At 41.3% G+C, this 24,146-nt stretch overlaps 1 protein-coding gene across 3 annotated transcripts in view; it reads right to left on the minus strand.

Moving 5' to 3' along the window:
* LOC142099299 (complement factor H-related protein 1-like) overlaps nt 1-24,146 on the minus strand; it is a 213,356-nt gene that overhangs the window by 25,012 nt on the left and 164,198 nt on the right. For all 3 annotated transcript variants that reach the window (XM_075182621.1, XM_075182619.1, XM_075182620.1), the window contains one exon: nt 13,193-13,375. In XM_075182621.1, the coding sequence (XP_075038722.1) occupies nt 13,193-13,375 (183 nt within the window). The remainder of the gene's footprint in view (nt 1-13,192; nt 13,376-24,146) is intronic.

Genomic DNA, 24,146 nt, shown 5'->3' on the forward strand with positions numbered 1-24,146 from the left:
ACAGCAGTTTTGGGACACCACCGGAGAGCCGGTAACAGGATCAGCAGCACCCCCGCCAGTAGTAGTTTCAAGGCGCAGACACTACCCAGCTAAAGTAATTGCAAACCCATCGCTGCACACACAGAGGAACACAGGAACAGCGGTCTCCAACCTCAGTACATCCTGGCACCCACCAGCAGTTAGCCACCAGCACAGACATCGCAGCAATCAATCTTTGCAACCATAAGACTATTGCTCATCTGCAATCTAGCAGAGCCATAACACCTTTACTACCTCTCCACACACCGTTAGGTCACTCATCTGACACATGCCATTTTGAGCACTTACTGGCTTATATACGCAATCATCATTGATAAACTGTCCATCTTCAAGCCAATTTCTCTTGGTGCAGAATATACCACTTATCTGTAGGTTATACTCTGAATTCAATCCCTTTATTTTAAACTGTTTTGCTTATGCATTGTGCATGTATATTAATTGTTTATGAATTGATTTTTTTAACCTGTAACTTAATAAATGATGTCCTTATTGTTCTAAATGAATTCACTGCCTGTTTAGAAGAGATTGCTTGGCTGGGTTAACTCTTTAGAAACCAGTGTGTGGAGTGTTAACTATTTAGCTACCAGAGCACAGAGTGTGCGCAATTGGATAATTAAGTCATAGGTTTGCTACGGGCCGTATACGTAGCTGGTGGCAGTTGCGGAGAAGTGTGGAAGTGTGTGTCTGTGTTGGAAAAGGGACCAGCAATATCTGTAGCCTGAGAGATAGGTGAAAGTGAGGTTTAGGCTGAACTCCTCTATGTTCCCTTACAGTAAGCTTCCAAGTCACGAGTGCGGTTTGTGACATTTACACTATGATGACAATATACAGATGTTAAAAAAGTCAGATACAACGCACAGAGAACATATAAACCCCTTAATGAGTATATGATCATATAAATAAATATCCTGAAAATATATGAGGGGAGGTGCACCCACACAAATTAAAACATTTGAGAGAAACTAAAGAGAAAGCAGAAATTGTGTTTCCAGGGCACTCTTTTATTGTAAGAAAATTATTCCAACATTAAAAAATATATCCTTTATTGGTATGCTTTAAAAACAATTATAGCAAAATATTTAAAAATAAATGATGATTAAGTGATGAGATGATGCACAATATACAGTTTAAAAGGTAGAAAAATTACCCAGCTGGCTCACTGTTCTAATGTTTGTATATATAAATGATATTCCACTCTTTTAAGATTTCATGATCAAGATGTCAGTCCTGTATTCACACTTGGCAGACTATATTAATTCATTCAATCAGTATGCTACTTAGTGTGTTATTTTCATGGACTATAGGCACCATATGGTATTGTTCCAGATTCAATAAGCTGTATAACAACAATTAGTTCCCTTAGTCAAGCTGTCATAAAAATATCTCCATATATTAGCATTCCAGAGATACCTGTAATTTGGATCTCCTAGGCTAAACCAATATAAATGTTGGCCATTATCTTACAATAATAGAATGCTGCTGACAACCTGTATGGTTTCATAACAACCATCCCTACAAGAACACATGATAATTAATGTGGCTTACAATGCACCATCGTAATTTTAGTTAACATCTGGCACTATCCTGATAGACTATGTTTATGTGATTGAGTGTCAGTTCCCTTGAATCCCTTCAGCTGCATTAACTGGCAGAGGTTTGATAATCCTGTTTTCTCAGGAATCACATAATATATTTGTTCTTCACATTAACAAAATCAGGTCATTGGGGCTTTGTGACTGGATCACTATTAAATAACTTTTGGTAAAAATTTATTTAAAGCAAATAGCGCAGGGCACTTATTTATGTAATTGCATTTGCACTTATTTTTTGATATTGTGTATATTGTAAGATAGGAAATCGTTATTTCTGAGACCAGGGGAAGAAATTTGTCTCTTGTCTAAGCTTGGTGTATTGTGATTTGGGGAAGTGGCTTGTTGTGGGTCCTTTTGTTGTTCTGTCGAAATGTGTATTTGGCGACTGTCTGAAGTATTCATGCCAGTCAGACCTTTTGACTTGCTAGTGAGTCTCCTGTCTCTGAAATAAGATCCAGGAAATCACAGCCAGGTTTTTAAGAATTTCAAAGCTAAGTATAAATATTAGTGGCTTTGCAATTTATGTAAATCAATGTTTTGGTAAACGGGGTTACATACTGATTCTAAAAATAGCCTATGTCAGAACTGTGTAAAAGATGAGCTGTGTGAGCATGTAATGTATCGTTCTTCTGATTCTCATCTGACCTGATCACACTGGTATCTCAAACCAGTGTGTGTGAGCAAATAAATCATCTTGCTTCAAAGACCTGCTTGGAACCATCTTCAATATAGTTGTATTCCTGTGATCTACAGATTAGACCCTAAACCTAATCCGTTCTCCGGCTGTCTCTGAAATTTTGGAACCAAGCGATTCCAGTACCACCACTCTGCCTGCTACCCAGCAGCCCTGGTCCATGTGATAGGCCAGGGGGGATCCATTCACAGCAACCCGGATCCATTGTAAGAGGTCCGGAGTAACCAGCCCAGGTACACCAGCAACAAGACACGCTAGCAGCGTCAGTGACCCAGAAGAAACCTGGTTCTGGATGCCGGTATAGGAGTCCAGTGGTGGCAGCATTATAAGCCCCTCCTACTGCGGCAAGAGGGCGCTTTTGGGATAACGAAAGGGAACAGTGGCAAAGTAAGCCCAGCCGGTTCCCAGCAACAACAGACAGGGTAGCATAGGCGGTCCATCCTGTCACAGGCTTATAATACTAACTGCTCATATGATCCAGAATCTAGATAGGTTGAATGTTAATTTGGGGAAAACATTCATAGACAGCGAGTGCAGCGACTGCCATTGCACGTTTTGCTATAGGCTTTAACGAGACAACACGATGGCATGCCTTGATTGGTCTTATATAGTTTAGAACACACCCCCATTGATGACGTCCCCTGCACGGCAATGTGTATTACTTACTGAGACACATTGTCACTCACCGGACTGTGAGTGCCACTTCCCGTGTATTCAGGAACCGTGGCCGTCCGCCATCCTGAGGGTCTGCGTATGTGCAGCCCTTATCAAACCTTCAGTACCTGTTGCTTTTAATTGATTGGATGATCAGACAACCCTCCCTATTTAAACCACCTGTGATCATTACCTGGTTGCCTGATCTTGGAGTCTCATTCCCCATGAGCCTCTGAAGGTGTTTCTGTGTTCCTCGTGTATTCAGCTCCTGCTGATTCCTGTTCACTTCAACTCTCCTGTGTTCATCGTGCCTGCACTCAGCTGATTCCTATCCGCTGCCTCCGTTACTACTACAGAGTTCCTGTTCACTTCAACTCTCCTGTGTTCATCGTGCCTGCACTCAGCTGATTCCTATCCGCTGCCTCCGTTACTACTACAGAGTTCCTGATCGTCTCAACTCTCCTGGGTTTATCGTGTCAGCGCTCCGCTGCCTCCACCTCTACTACTGGATACCAGACAGCCTCAACTCTCCCGTGTTCTTCATGTTTCCAGTTCCACTTACTACTGCTTCCTGAGTATTGCTTCGTTCATTCTGGATTACCTGCCGTGCGCTGCACCAACCTGATTACCGCTTCCACCCTCCAGTGGTCTCTCCTCCTGCCGGCCCTCAGCCGTTCAGGTATCCCTGCACGTCTCTCTGACAGCCTGCTCTCCTGAACCGCGGTATGCATACTTTCCATTGACTTTGCTTGTGTATTGCATATCCATCTGGACTGAGTTGTGATCTCCTCCGGAGCCTCCTATCCACTGAAGCTATTGTTACTATTGACTTTGTTTCCTATTGCCTGGATAGTTATTGTGACTTTGTATACTTAAGCAGTGCTTCTCAGTTATCGTTGTATTGTGGACATCATCGTGGGATCAAGTTCTGTGTGCCCCGTGTATACTCTGCTTTACATTCATCTCCTCGTGCCCCCCCTCACATATATATAGCAGTGGTACAACTTGCTGACGCAGACCACTGACTCCTGTTCCCTGTGACACCAGTTTCAAGTATCCTCTCACATAAGCAGTGGTACAACTTGCTATACGCAGACCACTGACTTCCCTGTTACCTACCTTCACCTGGATTCCATTCCTTCACCTAGACAGCGGTACAACTTTCTATACGCAGACCGCTGACTCTCACTACCTCCTCGTTACTCCTGGACATTCCACCTCACTATAGCAGTGGTACAACTTGCTATACGCAGACCACTGACTTTCCTCACGTTCCCTTGTCCATCTGGTTCCTCGTGTACATTCATCTACTCATTACCAGTTGCTGCTAGTCATAGACTTTCCTCGAGCATTCTCTCACCATCTGCTGTTTCTCCTGTTCCGTTGTCACCCTGCTACCAGAGAACCATATTACCAACTATATTACTCTGGTAAGTCCATCATCTGGTGATATCCTGGGCAAAGACTCCTAGTGCCTGTGACACACATCATCCTTGAGTGACATACAAAACCATGTATGGCGTTCCTAGTCCTGCCCATATTTTGTACTGATTGCAAATCGCTAAAGTAGACAAGATAAATTAATTCTTAATCATGCAAATACCAACTGGTAGTTATTACACCATGACATTGTAAATATATAGCTACCATTGTTCCCGAATGACATCCACATCATATTTGTTACTTGTTATTGATTCAAGGAATGTGAACTTGTGAATACAGCTAATACTAACTTGTTTTAATCTAAGCAGGTGAGTAACAATAATATAGGCTGAAGGTCAGCAGCCAATGAGTCACTAGGAGAATAGGTGCTATGTGGCATACAACGAGAGGACAGAGGCTGTCACTATGAAGTACTCTGGAGATGGTAATGGAAGTACTGGAGCAGCAATAGTTCAACACAGCCAGAGGCTGAAGGCTGACTGGAGTTATGGAGGTAACTCGTAGTAACAGCTGATGAGTCACAGAGAGAGTAGCGGCTCTGAGCGGTAGCGATGAGAGAACTGAAACTCTCACAATGAAGTACACTGGAGATGGTAATAGAGGTACTGGAGCAGCGATAGTTCAAAACGGCCAGAGACTGAGAGCAGGCTGGAGTAGCGGAGGTAACCCGTGGTAACAGCTGATGAGTCACAGGTGTAGTAGCGGCTCTGAGTGGTACCAATGAGAGAACTGAAGCTGTTGCAATGAAGTACACTGGAGATGGTAGTAGCAGTGCTGGAGAAGCAATAGTTCAACACAGCAGGAGACTGAGAGCAGACTGGAACACAGGCAAACCACAAGGAGAACAAGAACCAGAACCACAGGCTGCAGGAAGTGAGCTTGAAGAACAGGCATCAGACAGGTGAATCCAGGAGGTTTAAATAGTGCTCCATAAGTGCTTAGCCAATGAAAAAGAGGGAAGAGGTCCTGAAGTGCAATAGGCATGCACCTGCACAGATCTGAATATAGCTGAATGAACTGGAGTATGTCTGATGCTGGAACATGTCAGTTTCCAGATGAATGGACTGCAGGTAACGAGACAGGTACTATCTGTGGGACCGGAGCATTACAAATTCCCGATAGAAAGCAGGATTATCAAACCTCTGCCAATTAATGCAGTTAAAGGGATTAAAGGGACTTGACACTCAATCACATATTCATAAACATAGTCTATCAGGATAGTGCCACATGTTAACTAACATTATGATGGTGGATTGTAAATCACATTAAATATCATGTGGTCTTGTAGGGATGGTTGTTATGAAACAATACAGGTTGTCAGCAGCATTCTATTATTTTAAGATTATGGCCAACAATTATATTGGTTTAGCCTAGGAGATTCTATTTACACGTATCTCTGGAATGCTAATATAATGGAGATATGAGACCCTGACTAAGGGCGCTAAATGTTTTTATACAGCTTATTGAACCTGGAACAATACCTTAGGGTGCCTATAGTCCACACTAAGTGGGATACCGATTGAAAGAATTAATATAGTCTACCAAGTGTAAATATAGGATTGACATCCTGATCATGAATTCTTAAAAGAGTGGTTTATCATTTATAAATACAAACTTTAGAACAGCGAGTCAGCTGGGTAGTTATTCTACCTTTTTAACTGTATTTTGTGCATCATCTAAGCACTTTATCATAAATTCTTTTTAAATATTTTGCTATAATTGTTTTTAAAGCATACCAATAAAGGATATATTTTTTTAATATTGGATTAATTTTTTTACGATAAAAAAGTGGCATGGAAGCACAATTTCTGCTTTCTCTTTAGTTTCTCTCAAATATACCAATGTTAGTTTGTAGAGATGGTCACTGACCCCCGTGTTTTGGTTTTGGATTCGGTTTTGGAATGGATTACCGTCATGTTTTGGTTTTGGTTTTGGTTTGGCAAAACCGCCATTGCGTGTTTTGGTTTTAGTTTTGGTTTTGTTTGGTTTTGTTTTGCTATTTTGTTGGAAAATCAATGTTTTTGGGCCTAAAATATCCCAATTTAGTGCTACAACTGTTGCATAGATAAGTAATCTAATTGTAGAGGTAATAAATCATCCAAAAAACAGTTTAATTCCTGGTAGGTAGGCCTTCATTTATTCTACACACAAAACAGATTGTCTTCCTCTTCATCTATGCAAATTGGCAATGCAGCCATCGTCTTTGGATGTATATTACACCCTACACTTGTAGTTAAATATGTAAAGAAATGGAAAAAGGCAGTTTGCTTTCTGTCTCTAAAGCCCCCCTCCACTTGTTAAAAAAAACAAAAAATTCAGCCGTTATAGACTGTACAATATTAATTGAAATGGACAAAGCCAGTTTGGTTTCTGGCTCTCTAGGCCCCCCTCCACTTGTCGAAAATACAATAAAATTCAGCCGTTATAGACTGTACAATATTAATTGAAATGGACAAAGCCAGTTTGCTTTCTGTCTCTATAGGCCCCCCTCCACTTGTTTAAAAATACAAAAAATTCAGCCGTTATAGACTGTACAATATTATTTGAAATGGACAAAGCCATTTTCGTTTCTGGCTCTCTAGGCACCCCTCCAATTGTCGAAAATACAAAAAAATTAAGCCGTTATAGACTGTACAATATTAATTGAAATGGACAAAGCCAGTTTAGTTTCTGTCTCTATAGGCCCCCTCCACTTGTCGAAAATACAAAAAAATTCAGCCATTATAGACTGTACAATATTAAGAGAAATGGACAAAGCCAGTTTGAGGTCACTCTGTCTATGACACCCTACCCTTAAGAATAAATTGCCCAAACAGCAGCCTTTCAAGATGGTACGTGAAATGGAAATGCCACAAGTCCCTTTCCTCTTTGGGGGTAGATTGCACCCTACACTTATATAGAAAGTTTTAAAAAGAAAAGAACTGCTGCCACTGGTGCAGGACTTACACAAACAACCTCATCCTCATCAACATCCTCATTAGCGCCCTCGTTGCCTACACAAATCTCCCCCTCATCCTCTTCTAATTCCAAAGTGGCATCTTCAATTTGTGTATCACCGGCTACACTCGGGCTATTAAGGCACACATCAGCAGAATGCTCACGATTAGACATCCCACTGTTGGATGGACTCTCCACAGGGATTGGTGTCATTTGTGAATCAGAGCAAACATTATCCTCTAATGCCTTACTGTTATCTTGCAGCACGGCTTTGACACGTAACAGTAGTTGTGCACCAATTGTAGGCTCTGTAACTTTTTGGGAAATGCCACTAATAGAGAAAGGCGAAGGCCTCATTCTCTCTTTGCCACTGCGTGTGTAGAATGGCATGTTGGCAATTTTTTTTTTATCGGCACTTAACTTTTGCTCAGTAACACTTCTTTTTCGCTTCAACACAGTAAATATTTTTTTTATTTAGTTTTTTGGACTGATTTCGAAACACTCTGTAGTTTGACATCGCCTTGCCCAGATGACGTACTGGGAACACTAACATCAGGACTGGTGACAGAACCTGGTTGCTCATTCTGATCATATGTGAACTGCTTTGAATCCATTCTGAGCGCAAAGCACTTGTAGTGGTAAAAATTATTTGGTAAGATACTGTTGACAAATATGACTTTTGACAGCCAGAAATATTTATGCACAATTATGGGGGACACCCCAAAAGCACTGGGGAGTGCTAAAAATTATTTGGTAGATACTGCTGACTAGGAGTGTGCACCGGCTACTTTTGGGGTTTTGGGTTTTGGGTTCTGATTAGCTTGAGGTTTTGGGTTCTGATTTGTTTTGCCAAAACACCCCACGAAAGGTTTTGGTTCTGATTTTGGGTTCTGATTTTTTTTTAAAAAGCATAAAAAGTGCTAAAATCCATATTCACACCTCACAATATTGTTTTTAGTCCAAAAGGTTGCACCGAGGTAGCTGGATGTCTAAGCTAAGCGACACAAGTGGGCGGCACAAACACGTGGCCCATCTAGGAGTGGCACTGCAGTGGCAGACAGGATGGCAGTTTCAAAAGCTAGGCCCCAAAGAGCACATAATGCCAAAAAAAGAGGTGCAAGATGGAATTGTCCTTGGGCCCTCCCACCCACCCTTATGTTGGTGAAATAGGACATGCGCACATTAACAATTTTTGACTGCAGGAACAGTGAACGTAGTTTAATATTGCAGTAATAATATTTCTGGACTGCAGGAACAGAGAACGTAGTTTAATATTGCAGTAGAAATTCCTTTTTACTGCAGGAACAGTGAACGTAGTTAGATATTGCAGTAGAATTTTTTTTTATTTTTTTTTTTGGACTTTTTTTATAACTCTTTTATAAAAAAAATTTATAATTTTTTTATAATTTTTTTTTATTTTTTTATATTTTTTTATAACAATGGACTTAGCAGGACAGAGCTTTCTCAGCATCTAGTATAAGATACTGGACCAATAGTTTGCACATGTACATTTTACTCTTCCATTTCCCGCTTAGTTATGTGCAAAGTTGCAAATTCATTGCAACACTGATTATCTCCTATTCTTTTTATTTTGTATGGTAGTAATCATCATTAATTCTTAATATATACTGGATAGGTAGATGGCACAATAACACTTCTGGTCTTCAGTTTGCAATTCATAGACTACTAACTAATTGTGTGTGTCTGCGCAAATGGGCATCACCATTTATTTTGCTCAGTACACTGGAGTGCAGTATTTATCTACCTTTTAAATAGGAGGGCTCCATCATTAATATTGCCATGGGCCTCAGCTAGTGTAACAGATAGTGAAGTGTAATGTAATATCTGCAGCATAGCATCCAATTAGCAAGACAATATATGCAGTGTAAGGGCAAACTGAGGCTGGGCTGCTGCAAACTATTACAGAAGTTTATAATCTATTTGATCCTCTGTACACTGAGTATCGACAAATCTTTTGTTAATAAGACCATAGTGCTCTTTTGACTTGCTTATTTCTCATATATATTCAGCTACCTTCAATGATTTGCCACTTAACACAAAAAGTACAACTCTTTTCCCTTCTAACCTACTGTGTTAAATTTCATCTTTCAATTTTTAATGACACATTTGCAAAGTGACATTTCATTCCTTGTGGCTGCTGTAGGGCATACTGAGGCATATGTGACTCTTTCAAAACCTATGCATGCACCCTTATATAAATATCCCACACACAATACAATACAAGCAGTCTTTAAAATAAATTTTTGTCATTATAAACCCAACCTCCCTCTTCCCTGATCTGAGCCCGACTGAAGATGGCGGCGGCAAGCGGGGAATTTATAAAATCCGAGTCTCGCGAGAATCCAACGGCGGGATTTGGAGCTCAGCCTCGCTTTCAGTGTTTCTCCCCGCCGGAAATACCCGAACAGTGCTCGGATCGCCGTCGGATCCGCACTGTTCGGGTGGGCTCGGATTGCGATAATCCGAGCCCGCTCATCTCTACTGCTGACAGATATGACTTTTGACAGCCAGAAATATTTATGCACAATTATGGGGGACACCCCAAAAGCACTGGGGAGTGCTAAAAATTATTTGGTAGATACTGCTGACAGATATGACTTTTGACAGCCAGAAATATTCATGAACAATTATGGGGGGCACCCCAAAAGCACTGGGGAGTGCTAAAAAATATTTGGTAGATACTGCTGACAGATATGACTTTTGACAGCCAGAAATATTTATGCACAATTATGGGGAACACCCCAAAAGCACTGGGGAGTGCTAAAAATTATTTGGTAGATACTGCTGACAGATATGACTTTTGACAGCCAGAAATATTTATGCACAATTATGGGGGACACCCCAAAAGCACTGAGGAGTGCTAAAAATTATTTGGTAGATACTGCTGACAGATATGACTTTTGACAGCCAGAAATATTTATGCACAATTATGGGGGACACCCCAAAAGCACTGAGGAGTGCTAAAAATAATTTGGTAGATACTGCTGACAGATATGACTTTTGACAGCCAGAAATATTTATGCACAATTATGGGGGACACCCCAAAAGCACTGAGGAGTGCTAAAAATGTTTTGGTAGATACTGCTGACAGATATGACTTTTGACAGCCAGCAATATTTATGCACAATTATGGGGGACACCCCAAAAGCACTGAGGAGTGCTACAAAAATATTTGGCAGATACTGCTGACAGATATGACATTTGACAGCCAGCAATATTTATGCACAATTATGGGGGACACCCCAAAAGCACTGAGGAGTGCTAAAAATTATTTGGTAGATACTGCTGACAGATATGACTTTTGACAGCCAGAAATATTTATGCACAATTATGGGGGACACCCCAAAAGCTCTGGGGAATGCTAAAAATTATTTGGTAGATACTGCTGACAGATATGACTTTTGACAGCCAGAAATATTTATGCACAATTATGGGGGACACCCCAAAAGCACTGGGGAATGCTAAAAATTATTTGGTAGATACTGCTGACAGATATGACTTTTGACAGCCAGAAATATTTATACACAATTATGGGGGACACCCCAAAAGCACTGAGGAGTGCTAAAAATTATTTGGTAGATACTGCTGACAGATATGACTTTTGACAGCCAGAAATATTTATGCACAATTATGGGGGACACCCCAAAAGCACTGAGGAGTGCTAAAAATTATTTGGTAGATACTGCTGACAGATAGTAATTTTGACAGCCAGAAATATTTATGCACAATTATGGGGGACACCCCAAAAGCACTGGGGAGTGCCAAATATTGCAAAAATAAAAGCAACCTCTATCCTCTTCTCTTCTCTAGCGATTTTTGTTACAGCAATTGGAATAAGAATATTGTATTCTCTGTCCCTGCTCTAATCAGCCTGTGACTACACCCTGCTCTCTCCCTCTGTCAAATGGCGATGGATTGCTGTGGAGGCGTGTATTTATAATCTTGAAGTATCGCGAGAAATGAGCCACGAGATGACGTCACGATGATGTTCGGCCTCAATTTGGATTCGGAACAGGCGGTACTCGGATACCCAAAGTTCGGGTGGGTTCGGTTCTCGGGGAACCGGACCTGCCCATCTCTATTAGTTTGTCTTGGGTCAATATATATGTGGAATGTCTGTTTGTTGCAGATTTAAATGCTGTGATGTATTTATTTTGTTTGGGGCATATATTTGAAACATGAAAATACTTCCTCCTTTCATTAAATTAGAAGCTGCTGTACCTTAGTTTAGTTTAGTTTGGCTTGTTGTAATTTAATGCAGATTGTTTGCATATCTATATGCTGTGATACATTTGTTTTAGGTATATATTTCTGAAATATGAAAATACTTCCTCCTTTCATTAATTAGCTGGCAGCTGTACCTATGACTTCATCAGCTGATATATATGTTGACTTTGTTTTGCAGATGTATATGCAGTAATGCATTTACTTTTTTCTGGATATACCTTTGAAAAATGGGAACGCTACCTCCTCCCCTTAATTAACTAGCATGTGTGATATACATGCTAATCTTATTGTTTTAATTCTAGTATATGATTCATGACTCCAACAATTTGAATGTTCTCTGATATATTGATTTTAACTTCCTTTTTTAATAGTAACTTTTTAAGACTAACTTTTATTAAGCTTGGACTTTAATTGTACCAGGTGTTGTCACTGAGGCATTATGAGTACCGTTGGTATGTAAGACTCATGTATTTAGTTGTTGTTTGTATGTCCCAAAATATAGTTCTAGGACCGAAACATAAGTATAAAGGACAACATTTTCTTCACCTTAAAATTTTGATGTGGACAAGGTAGACAAAATAAATGCAGACATGAAAACAAAGGGTAGTGGGTGCATCAGTTGTTGCTCTATATATATATAGCAAGCTAATAACCTAATAATGAGATGGGTTTACAGATAATATATATACACTATTGAATAATATGACTTGAAAAAACTAATTTGTGTCACAATTTGAGTAAAAAAAAAAAATATTTTTGTGTATGATTTGATAAAAATAGAACCATTAAAAAAAAATACTCAACTTAATTTGACAAATGAAATTTAATAAGTCCTTATATCAATTATTAAGGTAAGAAGTGCCAACATATTCCAGAAAGCTCTAAATATCAGAAGTCACATACAATCATGACTATTAATGAACAACTGCACAGGAACTAAATGTAACATATGTCCAATGCAACAATATTCAGTATGAGAGTATATACTTCCTGAGGTTAGCAAAGGACGTTGGAGTCATGAACAACTAAAGGAGTGGCAATGATTAGTAAAGATGCTGGATCAAAAAGTATGTTTACTCAAAGAAGATATTATATTGCAGCCACAGTTGGAAAACAAGCAGCAGTTTTGAATAAGTTACCATGGCCAAGATTTACTAAGCTGCGGGTTTGAAAAAGTGGGGATGTTGCCTATAGCAACCAATCAGATTCTAGCTGTCATTTTGTAGAAGGTACTAAATAAATGAAAGCTAGAATCAGATTGGTTGCTATAGGCAACATCCCCACTTTTTCAAACCCGCAGCTTAGTAAATCTAGCCCCATAAGTCTTCAGGGGTTAACTGAGGCTTTGAAAATATAAGAAAATATAAGAGATGAGGGTGAAAGGAGTAACAGTTTGGATGCTTTAGAAATACCAGGATCAGCAGGAAATATTGACTTTCTTGAAAATAAAAGGGAATAAACACAATTATTATAATGTGATTAAATAATAAAGTAATACAAATAATTCACATGATCAACAAATAGTTATCTATCCTGAATTTGGTTGTACTGTACATGGAAGAAGAATGGACAACTATGAACATACCTAGACATACTGGTTTCGTTTCCCACACTCCATTCAGACATGTAACAATTTTGTTTCCTTGAAGTACATAGTAAGCTGGACATGTATATTCCACAGAAGAACCAGATTCATAGTCACTTTTTCTTATATCTTTGGTGTCTCCAAATTGTACTACTGGTGCCGGACCACAGTGCTCGCCAATTCCTAAAAAAAGAAAAAAGAGATATAAGAGTAATCAAGCCAATAAAATATTCCTACTGAAAATATTTCAATAGAAGTTTTAGAGCCAGCAGACAAATATATATATATATAATGATTCGGAGTTATGCCGGACTTCATTTTAGCTATTAGTTATCTCCATACCAGTTTATGAGAAGTGACTGATCTCTCTGTATCCTCTCTTTCATCAATGGGTAATTACTCCTAGCTTAGTTGCACCAGTGTCAGAGCTATATTTAGAAAGTGCATTTTTATTTCAAACTCCACAGTAATCATTCCTACCTTAGTTGCTCCAGTTTCAGAGCTGTATTAAGTAAGTGGATTTGTATTTCTAATGTCATGGTAGGCTGTCCACTCATTGCTTGTTTGTTCAAAACTTTTATTGCTAGTCTTTGCTGGGGGAATTTATTGGGGGGTTTGATTGCAGACACTGATCATATGTGCAGGGGCGCACGCAGGATTGTCAGGATTTCCCCCCTGACCCCAAAAAAATAAAAAAAACCACACACGCGAGAGAGCTGCTGCGCATGCGCCAGCGCAAGGTGGCAGTGATCGGGAGCTGGAATGTGGATCAGTAAAGTTACAGTACCCCATCCCCTGCGGGTGAACTCCGAGCACCCTAAAGGATTTGTGTAGAAATTTTTTATGGAAACGTTTTAAAAGATCAGGAGCATGGACATCTCTAACAGCAATCCAAGAGCATGCTTCGGGTCCATATCCTTACCAAATGGCCAAGAATTGAAGGATACCTCTTGAAATACGTGAGTTGAGAATTTTATTGACCTCATACTGTTTTTGGTCTTGTACAGAGACAGCAGAATGAGCCTTCCTAGAAGAGGAAAACTTGTTAATAGCAAGCAGCTTTAAAAGAGAGATGTGAAAGACATTGGGTATCTTCATGGTGGCAGGCAATTTTAATCTTGATGCCACAGGGATGATGACCTCCAGGATCTTGAAGGGCGCAATGAAATGTGGAGCAAACTTCCTAGAAGGAACTTGAAGTTCATAGTGGACAACCATACTTCATCTCCAGGAGAAAGTAGGGGAACTATCTAATCGCTCTTTCAGTGCTGATTTCTCTGGATCCACCTCTGATCTGCTTCCCTTATCAGTTGGAATACCACAAGGCTCAGTCCTAGGTCCTCTGCTATTCTCTATCTACACCACTTCACTTGGAAAACTAATAAGCTCCTTTGAATTTCAGTATCATGTCTATGCGGATGATACACAAATCTATCTATCCTCTCCTGATCTTTCACCATCTGTGTTGTCTCGCGTTACTGACTGTCTTTCTGCCATTTCATCTTGGGTGTCTTCTCGCCAACTCAAACTCAATCTTTCAAAAACTGAATTAATAAAATTCCCACCCAAAAACAGAAGCCTCCTGCCTGACACTTCTATTTCTGTTGATAACATGACCATAAATCCCACCTCGCAAGCTTGCTGCCTAGGTGTAATCCTTGACTCACAACTATCATTTATTCCCCACATCGACTATACATCTAAATCATGTTACATACATATAAAGAACATTTCAAGAATACGCACATGTCTCACACAAGACACTGCAAAAACCTTAATTCATGCACTCATCATCTCACGCATCAACTATTGAAATTCCCTCCTTACTGGTCTTACTGGTCCTTGACTGGTCAGACTTGAACCCCTACAATCTATTTTGCACGCAGCGGCTAGATTGATTTTCCTTGCAAACCGTTCTTCCTCTGCTGAGCACTGTGTCAGTCTCTACATTGGTTGGCTGTATTTCAACGAATCCAATATAACATTTTTCTACTAACATACAAGGCCGTCAACAAAATTGCACCGACATACATCTCCTCACTTGTCTCAAAATATCTCCCAACTAGACATCTCTGTTCTGCACAAGATCTTCGTCTCTCTTCCTCCCTCATCACATCCTCCCATTCCCGGTGACAGGACTATTTTCGGGCTGCACCCACTTTGTGGAATTCCCTCCCTCGCACAGGAAAACTTTCTTTCAGTCTTCAAACCTTTAAGTGTTCTCTGGAAACCCACCTCTTTAGGCAAGCTTATGGTATTCCTCAACCACCATCTTAATCTCCATAGGTTACCCTACTATCACCCTCTACACAGCTAACACAAGACAATAATCCTCTGACCAACATTGCTCTGTGACTGATCACACAGCCCACTCAATACTTTTACCTTTGCATTCTTCTGTTTCAAACTCCCATTGTCCCATAGATTGTAAGTTTGCGAGCAGTTTTCTCTTATCTCTCTGTCTGTATGTTACCTAGTATTGTTTTATTAATGTTTGTTTCCAATTGTAAAGCGCTATTGAATTTGGTGGCGCTATATAAATAACTGTTGATGATGATGATGAACATGCGAAGGAGGTTTAGGTGCAATGAAAGGGAGATATCAATACTATTCAGTTTATTATTTTTTTAATTGAATTAGAGAAAGCAAATGCAATGATGGCAACGTTTCAAAATCCTTCATTAAGACAGCTCGTTGCAGACTTTGGCCAATATTGATGAAAATTTGAACCGTTGTGAAGGGATCTTTAGAAAATAGACTGCAAATGACTGTAAATGAATGTTACTGCTATAAATGTTAATATAGGAGGAAAAAGAGCTCAAAATGATTTGACCTAATTTTCACAATTTTCAATTAAATCCAGATCCAAAACCAAAACCCTTTGCATAAGTTCAACAAAACCGGTAGGAAAGCCAAAACAAAAAAGTTAGGTTGGAACAGACACCGGTTTTGAAACCGAAACACGAGGGTCAGCGCACAACTCTAATTACTAGCCCTCACATTTCCACCAAATGGTTGAGGAATTTTGGAAGGAGGCAGGAGGCTCTTCTATAATGACAGTGTCAGAATTTGAAACATCAGACAAATAGCACTCATGAATACTCTCTTTAGACTCTACTCAGGATTCTGTGAGTGCCAAGTTGTTCTTCATTCTAAGTATTATTTTCAGGCAGTGATTTGGCTATTTTGGAGGTGATAGTAACAGACCTACACTCTGAGGGAGAAGGTGGTGCATGGGAAGTTAAGGAAGATGCATGAACGTGTTGGCCACTCTCTTTTTGCAATGGCAATTCTGGTACGTATACCAGTACCATCAGAAATGTCGCTCTTAATCTTCCTCCTTACATCAAGAGCTGATGTTTTCTTTGAGATTGAATATGAAAAATTGTGTTTGAATTTCTGAGGACAACTTCTCCTACTTTCTTACCGCATGACCTTTATTACAACTAGAGGTAGTAATGGTAAAAGTACTACTACTGTTAGTACTTGTACTGGGATGCTCCTGATCTGTACACTGATCCATGGTTGCCAAGAGGAGTAATGAATGCTATTTGAACAAATTGAAACTGTAGCTGCCTGCAATCACACACACCATGGCAACTCCCAATGAGATAGGGAAAGGAGGGAATGTCAGCTTACAATTCATATGACACTGCTCCCCAATATACTTCTAATTTAGAAGATTTGTGCTTATTTCTTAACAAACAAATTTTATATTTTTTTGGGGGGTTGTGCTGCTCAAATTCAAAGAAAAGAACACCATGTTTTTTATGGGGTACTGCTGCTCACACTCAAGCACAATATTTTTTGCCCTCTTAATAAAGATGTCACAGCCTACCCCTCACAAAAGCGAAAAAAACTTTAGATTTTAGAAGAAAGAAATATATTGCTTCTTTGGGGGTACTGCTGCTGACAATCAACCATAACACCCTGTTTTTTGCCCTCTTAATAAAGATGTCACTGACACTGAGACTGCCCCTCGCCAAATTTAAAATGACTTTGACTAGAAAAGAGAAATGATCTTCAAATAAATAATTATATTTGTGTTTTGGTGGATGCAGCTCACAGTCAAACCCTGTTTTTTGCCTGCTTCATTAAAGATGTCAATAAAACTGACCCTCACAAGATTGCTTTTTTCACTTTGGATTTTAAATTAAATAAATCACATTGTTTTTTGGGGTGTGCTGCTACCAATAGACAGTAGCCAGTACTCTATCTAAACTAGAGATGGGCGGGCGCGGTTCCCAGAGATTCGAACCCACCCGAACTTTGCCTATCCGAGCCGAGCAGGCTGGGTACTCTCCCGCCCGTTCAGAATCGAAATCGTGGCGTAGTCGGATCTCGTGGCTCGGTTTTCGCAATATTTGAAATGCATAAATACCCTACATAGCAATCCATCGCCATTTGACAGAGGGAGAGCAGGGTTAGGTCACAGGCAGCATTAGAGCAGGAACAGAGCAATTATTGTATACCTTATTCTTTCAACTATTATTGAAATTCTGCTACCAATTCTTATAACGATTGTTAGAGCAGGAAGAGAGGAGAATAGAGGAGATATTTTCTGGAATATTTTGAACTACAAGTGCTTTGGGGTGTGCCATATTCCCAAGTGTGAAACAATAAATTTTCTGGCTGCAAAAATTCATATCTAGCAGCAGTATCTATTGAATATTTTGCACTACAAGTGCTTTGGGGTGTCCCATATTCCCCAGTGTGAAATAATAATTTTTCTGGCTGCAAAAAGTCATATCTAGCAGCACTATCTATTGAATATTTTGTACTACAAGTGCTTTGGGGTGTCCCATATTCCCCAGTGTGAAACACAAATTTTTCTGGCTGCAAAAATTCATATCTAGCAGCATTATCTATAGAATATTTTGCACTACAAGTGCTTTAGACTCATTAAAATGGATTCAAAGCAGTCCACATATGAGCAGGATCAGCAAGCAGGTGCTGGCACCAGTCCTCATGGTAGTGTTCCCAGTATGTCATCTGGTAAAGCGTATGTAAAAGTACATAGTCTTTTTAAATCAGGCCAAAAAACACAAAAAAAAAAATTGTACCGCGTTGAAGCGAAAAAGGAATGTAACTGAGGAAAAGTTAAATGCCGATAAAAAAAAAAATTGCCCACATGCCATTCTACACACGCAGTGGCAAAGAAAGAATGAGGCCTTCGCCTTTCTCTATTAGTGCCAGATCAAAAAATGTTACTGAGCCTTCTTCTTGTACGGTCACTCTTGACCAAGCAAAACCAAGTATTTTGCAGTCCAAAAGTGGTGCACAACTACTGTTACGCGTGAAAACCGTGCTGCAAGAAAACAGTAAGGCAGTAGAGGAAAATATATGCTCAGAATCAGAAATGACACCAATCCCTGAGGAGAGTCCATCCACGAGTGGTATGTGTAATCGTGACCATTCTGATAGTGTACCCATAAAGAAGAGCCCTTTCAGCATTTCTGATGATGTGTGCCTGAACAGCCCGAGTGTAGCTGGTGATACACCAAGTGAGGATGACACTTTGGAATTAGAAGAGGATGAGGGGGAGATTTGGGTAGACGACGAGGGCCTTGATGATGATGCGGTTGATTGTGTAAGTCCTGCACCAGTGGCAGCAGTGTGGCACCAGTGGCAGCAGTTCTGGCACGTGAGGTTCTGGCACCAATTTGTACTTTCCAAACACAAGCAGGGATGACGCAGGTGGCAGGCCACAACAGTTTGACATCTGGGCTGGTTTGAAAGATTTGACCAAAAAATGTGTGACCTTGCCCATAACTCCAACCAATCCTACTATTAACATGCAAAGGATGGTGGAGGGCCTAGAAGGATTTAACTGTATTTTTTCTAATTTGCACTAATAAGGTTTGGGTGTAATATACACCCAAAGACGAGTGCTCAATTTCTAAGAGTCATTGATGAAGAGGAATTAAGCAGGCAAATTCTACTGCATTATATAGGTAACACCCAAAGAGAAGAGCTCTATTGCTCCATTGCTAATTGTAATTGCTGAAATAGAAATAATAGGGCTGACAGTCTTGGTCTAAATCTGCAGTTACATTTTATTGTACCATAGCTCACTCAGAAACAGGAGAGGTGGCAGGGTTCAGTGGTAATCTTTCTCAAACAATACTAATTCATCCCCACTGGAATCCAGCATCTTAGAAGTCTGTGTAGTATGATGTAATTGCTGATAATGGCCTTCCAAATGGAATTAGTAGTTCATTTTAGGCCATAGCTGTCATGATTTTTGGGCAATTCTTTTAGAGCAGAGCAAATATCAAAATGTTGTGCGGACTCATCTACATCACCACTGGCAATTTTTTTTCCAACAAGCAGTTGCCAGAGAAACTGAAGAAGATGTCCTTGCAAGATCTTGGATCCTGGCGAAGCAAATTAAGTATTTAATCTACAATTTAAATATAGTTAGCACATTTACTTTGTTTTATTTCATACGTTAAATTTCTGTAGCTCTTTGTCAAAATGTATTATTAAGGCAATCACTTGACTCAAGCTAACCGTGTCTGCACTTTCTTCACAGGTGACTACTTCGCTGGACTAAAGTACATTCCCCTCAAATGCTAGTCTTCTTGCAGCTGCTGCATTCTCCTACAAGCTGTTATAGAAACCAGAAATTGATCCTAAATTTTTCGGGACACAAACAGCATCTCCTGCATGTCATTTTTTAAAAGTTCTGTAACATCAAGTTGATTGTGTGAGCAAAACAGGAAATGTGTTGGAATTGCACCCCGCTGTAATGCTTGAACAATATTGGTGTCGTTATCAGAAATTACATATCTTCAGGAGAGTCCAAGCAGGAATAGCCATGTTTCAATGACATCCCTTAGTTTTTGGAACAGATTGTCAGCTATATGCCTTTTAGTGAAGTCTCTGATACACAGAGTAGCCTACTTCTGAAAAATGTGACGTACCTGGGTACATGCTGCTGCTATCCCTGCTGGTGTGTCACTCACCGGACCGTGAGTGCCTCTTCCCGGACATTTAGGAACCGTGGCCGTCCTCCATCCTGAGGGTCTGCGCATGCGCAGCCCTTTCCTATACTTCAGTGTATGTTCCTTTAACTTAATTGGCAGATCAGGCAACCTCCCTATATTAAGCACCTGTGGTCAACACCACGTTGCCTGATCTTGGAGTCTCATTCCCTATGAGTCTCTGAAGGTGTTCCTGTATTCCTCGTGTTTTCAGCGCTGCTGATTCCTGTGGTTTCCAAACCACTTCTACCTCTGTGGTTTCCAAACCACTTCTACTACTGTGGTTCCCATACCACTTCTACCATCAACTGTATCATCGTGACTGTTTGCTGATTCCTATCCGCTGCCTCCGTGCACTACAGTCTTCCAAACCACTTCAACGCTATTACTTATCATTGTGACTGTTTGCTGATTCCTATCCGCTGCCTCCGTGCACTTCAGTCCTCTAATCCACATCATCGTTATTATATTTCACTGTGACTGTTTGCTGGTTCCTACCCGCTGCCTCTGTGCACTCCAACCGTTACTTTACATCCACTCACCTGTTCCTCATCAAGTCCGTGAGCTGATTCCTATCCGCTGCCTCCGTGCACTACAAGCCTTCAGCCTGCAACTCGCCTGTGTTCATTATCGGGATTGTTAGCTGATGTCTACCCGCTGCTTCCGTGCACTATAGCCTCCAGCCTACAACTCGCCTGTGTTCATCATCGTGACAAGTTAGCTGATTCCTATCCGCTGCTTCTGTGCACTGCAGTCTCTTCTCAGCTCTCCTGTGTTTCCTCGAGACTGCTGCTCTCATTGCCATTTGCTACTCTCCGTGATCAACAGCTCCTGGTCTACTCTGCTCTTCCGTGTTCCATCGCTACTGACAACTATTGGTTGCTACTGGTTACCTCCGTGTACCGCAGAGCCCTGCTGCTACTGACCGCGCTATCATCCATCTACTGCTGATCCGCTCTCCACGCCTTCACGTGTCCCGCAGGTCTACCCTCCTGTCTGCATTGGATTTATATCTCAGCTACTACTCCTCTGCTGGATCATCTCCACTCTCCTGGGTCCTGCGTGAGTCCAGTTCCACGTGTTATTGGTTCCTGTGGATTCGTGTCCCTGTTGGTCTACTTATCTGTGCGCTGCACCTACTGACCGCTGCCTCAGGTATCCTGGGACTTCTCATCCAGCCGGCCTCCTGCCGCTCAGGTATCCCTGCACTCCTATCTGACTACCTGCTTCTGAACCACGGTATGCATACTTCTCATTGACTGTGCTGGTGTATTGCATATCTTGCTGGACTGTATTGGTTCTCCTGTGGAGTCTGCTATCCGCTGAGTCTATTGCCATCATTGACTGTGTTAACTTGTGCTGGACTACTTCAAGAGACTTCCTATATTTGCAGACCTGTTCAGTCATTTATATATATATTGTGCATGTTACTGTGGATCGTATATAAGGTGCCTGTGTATATCCTGTGTTGCAGTCTCTCCCCGTGCACCTCCTCACATATATATTCAGTGGTACAACTTGCTAGTAGCAGACCACTGATCCCTGTTTCCAGTATCACCTGTTCCAGTATCCTCTCACATAGCAGTGGTACAACTTGCTATCGCAGACCACTGACTCCCCGGATACCTCCACTTGGATTCCATTCCTTCACTCAGACAGCGGTACAACTTGCTATCCGCAGACCGCTGACTCTCATCACCTCCTCGTTTCTGTTGGACATTCCTCCTCACTATAGCAGTGGTACAACTTGCTATCGCAGACCACTGACTACCTTCACGTGTCCTTGTCCTACAGTTCCTCGTGTACTATTACCTCCATATTACCAGTGCTGCTAGTCATAGACTTTCCTGAGCATCTCATCATCTGCTGTTTCCTGTTCCGTGATCACCCAGCTACCAGAGTACCCTATTACCATCTACATTGCTCTGGTAAGCCTACCACCTGGTGATCCCTGGGTAAAGACTCCTAGTGCCCGTGACAGTAAGATCAGGCCATGACAGACCCAGATACGGAACCTACAGCCAAAGAGATGCTGCAGCATCTGGTCAGCCGTGTAGAGCAACAGGATGCCCGCCAACAGCTGTTACTTCAGTGTTATCAATCGTTAACCTCCCAAGGAACATCTGGACAGACAGTGACAGCTACTACTGAGGCTCCTGTGCTTTCCTCCGTTTCCCCAGTGCCATCCCAGGTGTCTACAGCTTCTACGCTTCACGTGCCTACTCCGTCAAAGTACGATGGGGACCCCAAAACTTGTAGGGGTTTCCTTAACCAATGTTCAGTCCATTTTGAGCTCCAACCTCAAAATTTTTCTACCCATCGTTCCAGAGTGGCCTATCTTATCTCTTTGTTTTCTGGACAAGCCCTGGCTTGGGCCTCCCCTCTGTGGGAAAGAAACGACCCAATATTGCAAGATAGTGCCAAATTCATTGCTACATTTCGAAGTGTGTTCGATGAACCAGGTCGTGTGACCTCCGCTGCTTCTAGCATCCTCCGTCTGCGACAAGGATCTCATACAGTAGGACAGTACGTCATTCAATTTAGGATCTTAGCCTCTGAACTTCAGTGGAACACTGAAGCTCTAGTTGCCGCCTTCTGGCAGGGGCTCTCCGATAAAATTAAAGATGCACTGACTACCCAGGAGCTTCCTTCGTCACTTGAAGATCTGATCTCTCTTTGCCATCGTGTTGATATGAGATTTCGTGAAAGAGAGGCTGAGAAAACAACTTCTGCTAAAGCACCTCTTCGTTCTAACCCTCAATTTCGTCCAGTTTCACCCTCTGTGATTCCCATGGAGATAGGACGTTCCAAATTATCTTCAGAGGAGAGGAAACGAAGAGTAAAGAATAGACTCTGTATCTATTGTGCTGATTCCACTCATATGCTCAGCTCTTGCCCTAAGAGATCGGGAAATGCCAGGCCCTAACTAGTTCTGGAGAGGTGAAGTTAGGGTCCCTGGAGTCCTCTCCATCTTCCATGAAATCTAAAGTCTGTGCCTTTGACGTTACGATTTCCTGTGCTTCCAAAACCTTTGAGTCACAGGCATTGATTGATTCCGGAGCAGCAGGAAATTTTATTTCCAAATCATTAGTAAATCAATGGTCCCTACCTATGATTACCTTAAAAACACCCATTACTGTGACGGCTATAGATGGATCACGTCTTATCAACGGTCTCATCACTCAGAGTACGTCTCCAGTAACCCTTCAGATTGGTGCCCTGCATCATGAAGAAATATCGTTTTTAATCCTTCCTGTTACGGCAAGTCCAATTGTCTTAGGCCTTCCATGGCTTCAGTGTCACTCTCCCCAGATTGACTGGCGCACCCCCCAAGTCACGTCTTGGGGGTCTGAATGTCACCATCATTGCCTTTCCCAAGTCATTCCTCTCAAAGTACAGCAATCTTCCATCTCATCTACCTCACCGGGACTCCCTCCTCAATATGCTTCATTTACTGATGTTTTTGATAAAGCTCAGTCTGAACGTCTTCCTCCTCATCGTTCTTGGGATTGTCCGATCGACCTTCTACCTGGCAAGACTCCCCCCAGGGGCCGGGTCTATCCACTCTCGTTACCTGAAACTCAAGCTACATCTGAGTATATACAGGAGAACCTCCAGCGTGGGTTTATTCGACCTTCCACCTCTCCCGCTGGAGCTGGGTTCTTCTTCGTTAAAAAGAAGGATGGATCTTTACGCCCTTGCATAGATTTTCGTGGACTCAATGCCATTACTATCAAGAATCGGTACCCCATTCCGCTGATCACTGAGCTATTCGATCGCATCAAGGGAGCCCGTATCTTTACTAAGTTGGATCTTTGTGGTGCCTACAATTTAATCAGAATCCGTTCCGGTGACGAATGGAAGACAGCGTTTAACACCAGAGACGGGCATTACGAATATCTGGTAATGCCTTTCGGGCTGTGTAATGCCCCCGCTGTTTTTCAAGGTTTCATTAATGAGATCTTCCG

Source organism: Mixophyes fleayi, chromosome 8 (genome assembly GCF_038048845.1).
Source record: "Mixophyes fleayi isolate aMixFle1 chromosome 8, aMixFle1.hap1, whole genome shotgun sequence".
Lineage (NCBI taxonomy): Eukaryota > Metazoa > Chordata > Amphibia > Anura > Limnodynastidae > Mixophyes > Mixophyes fleayi.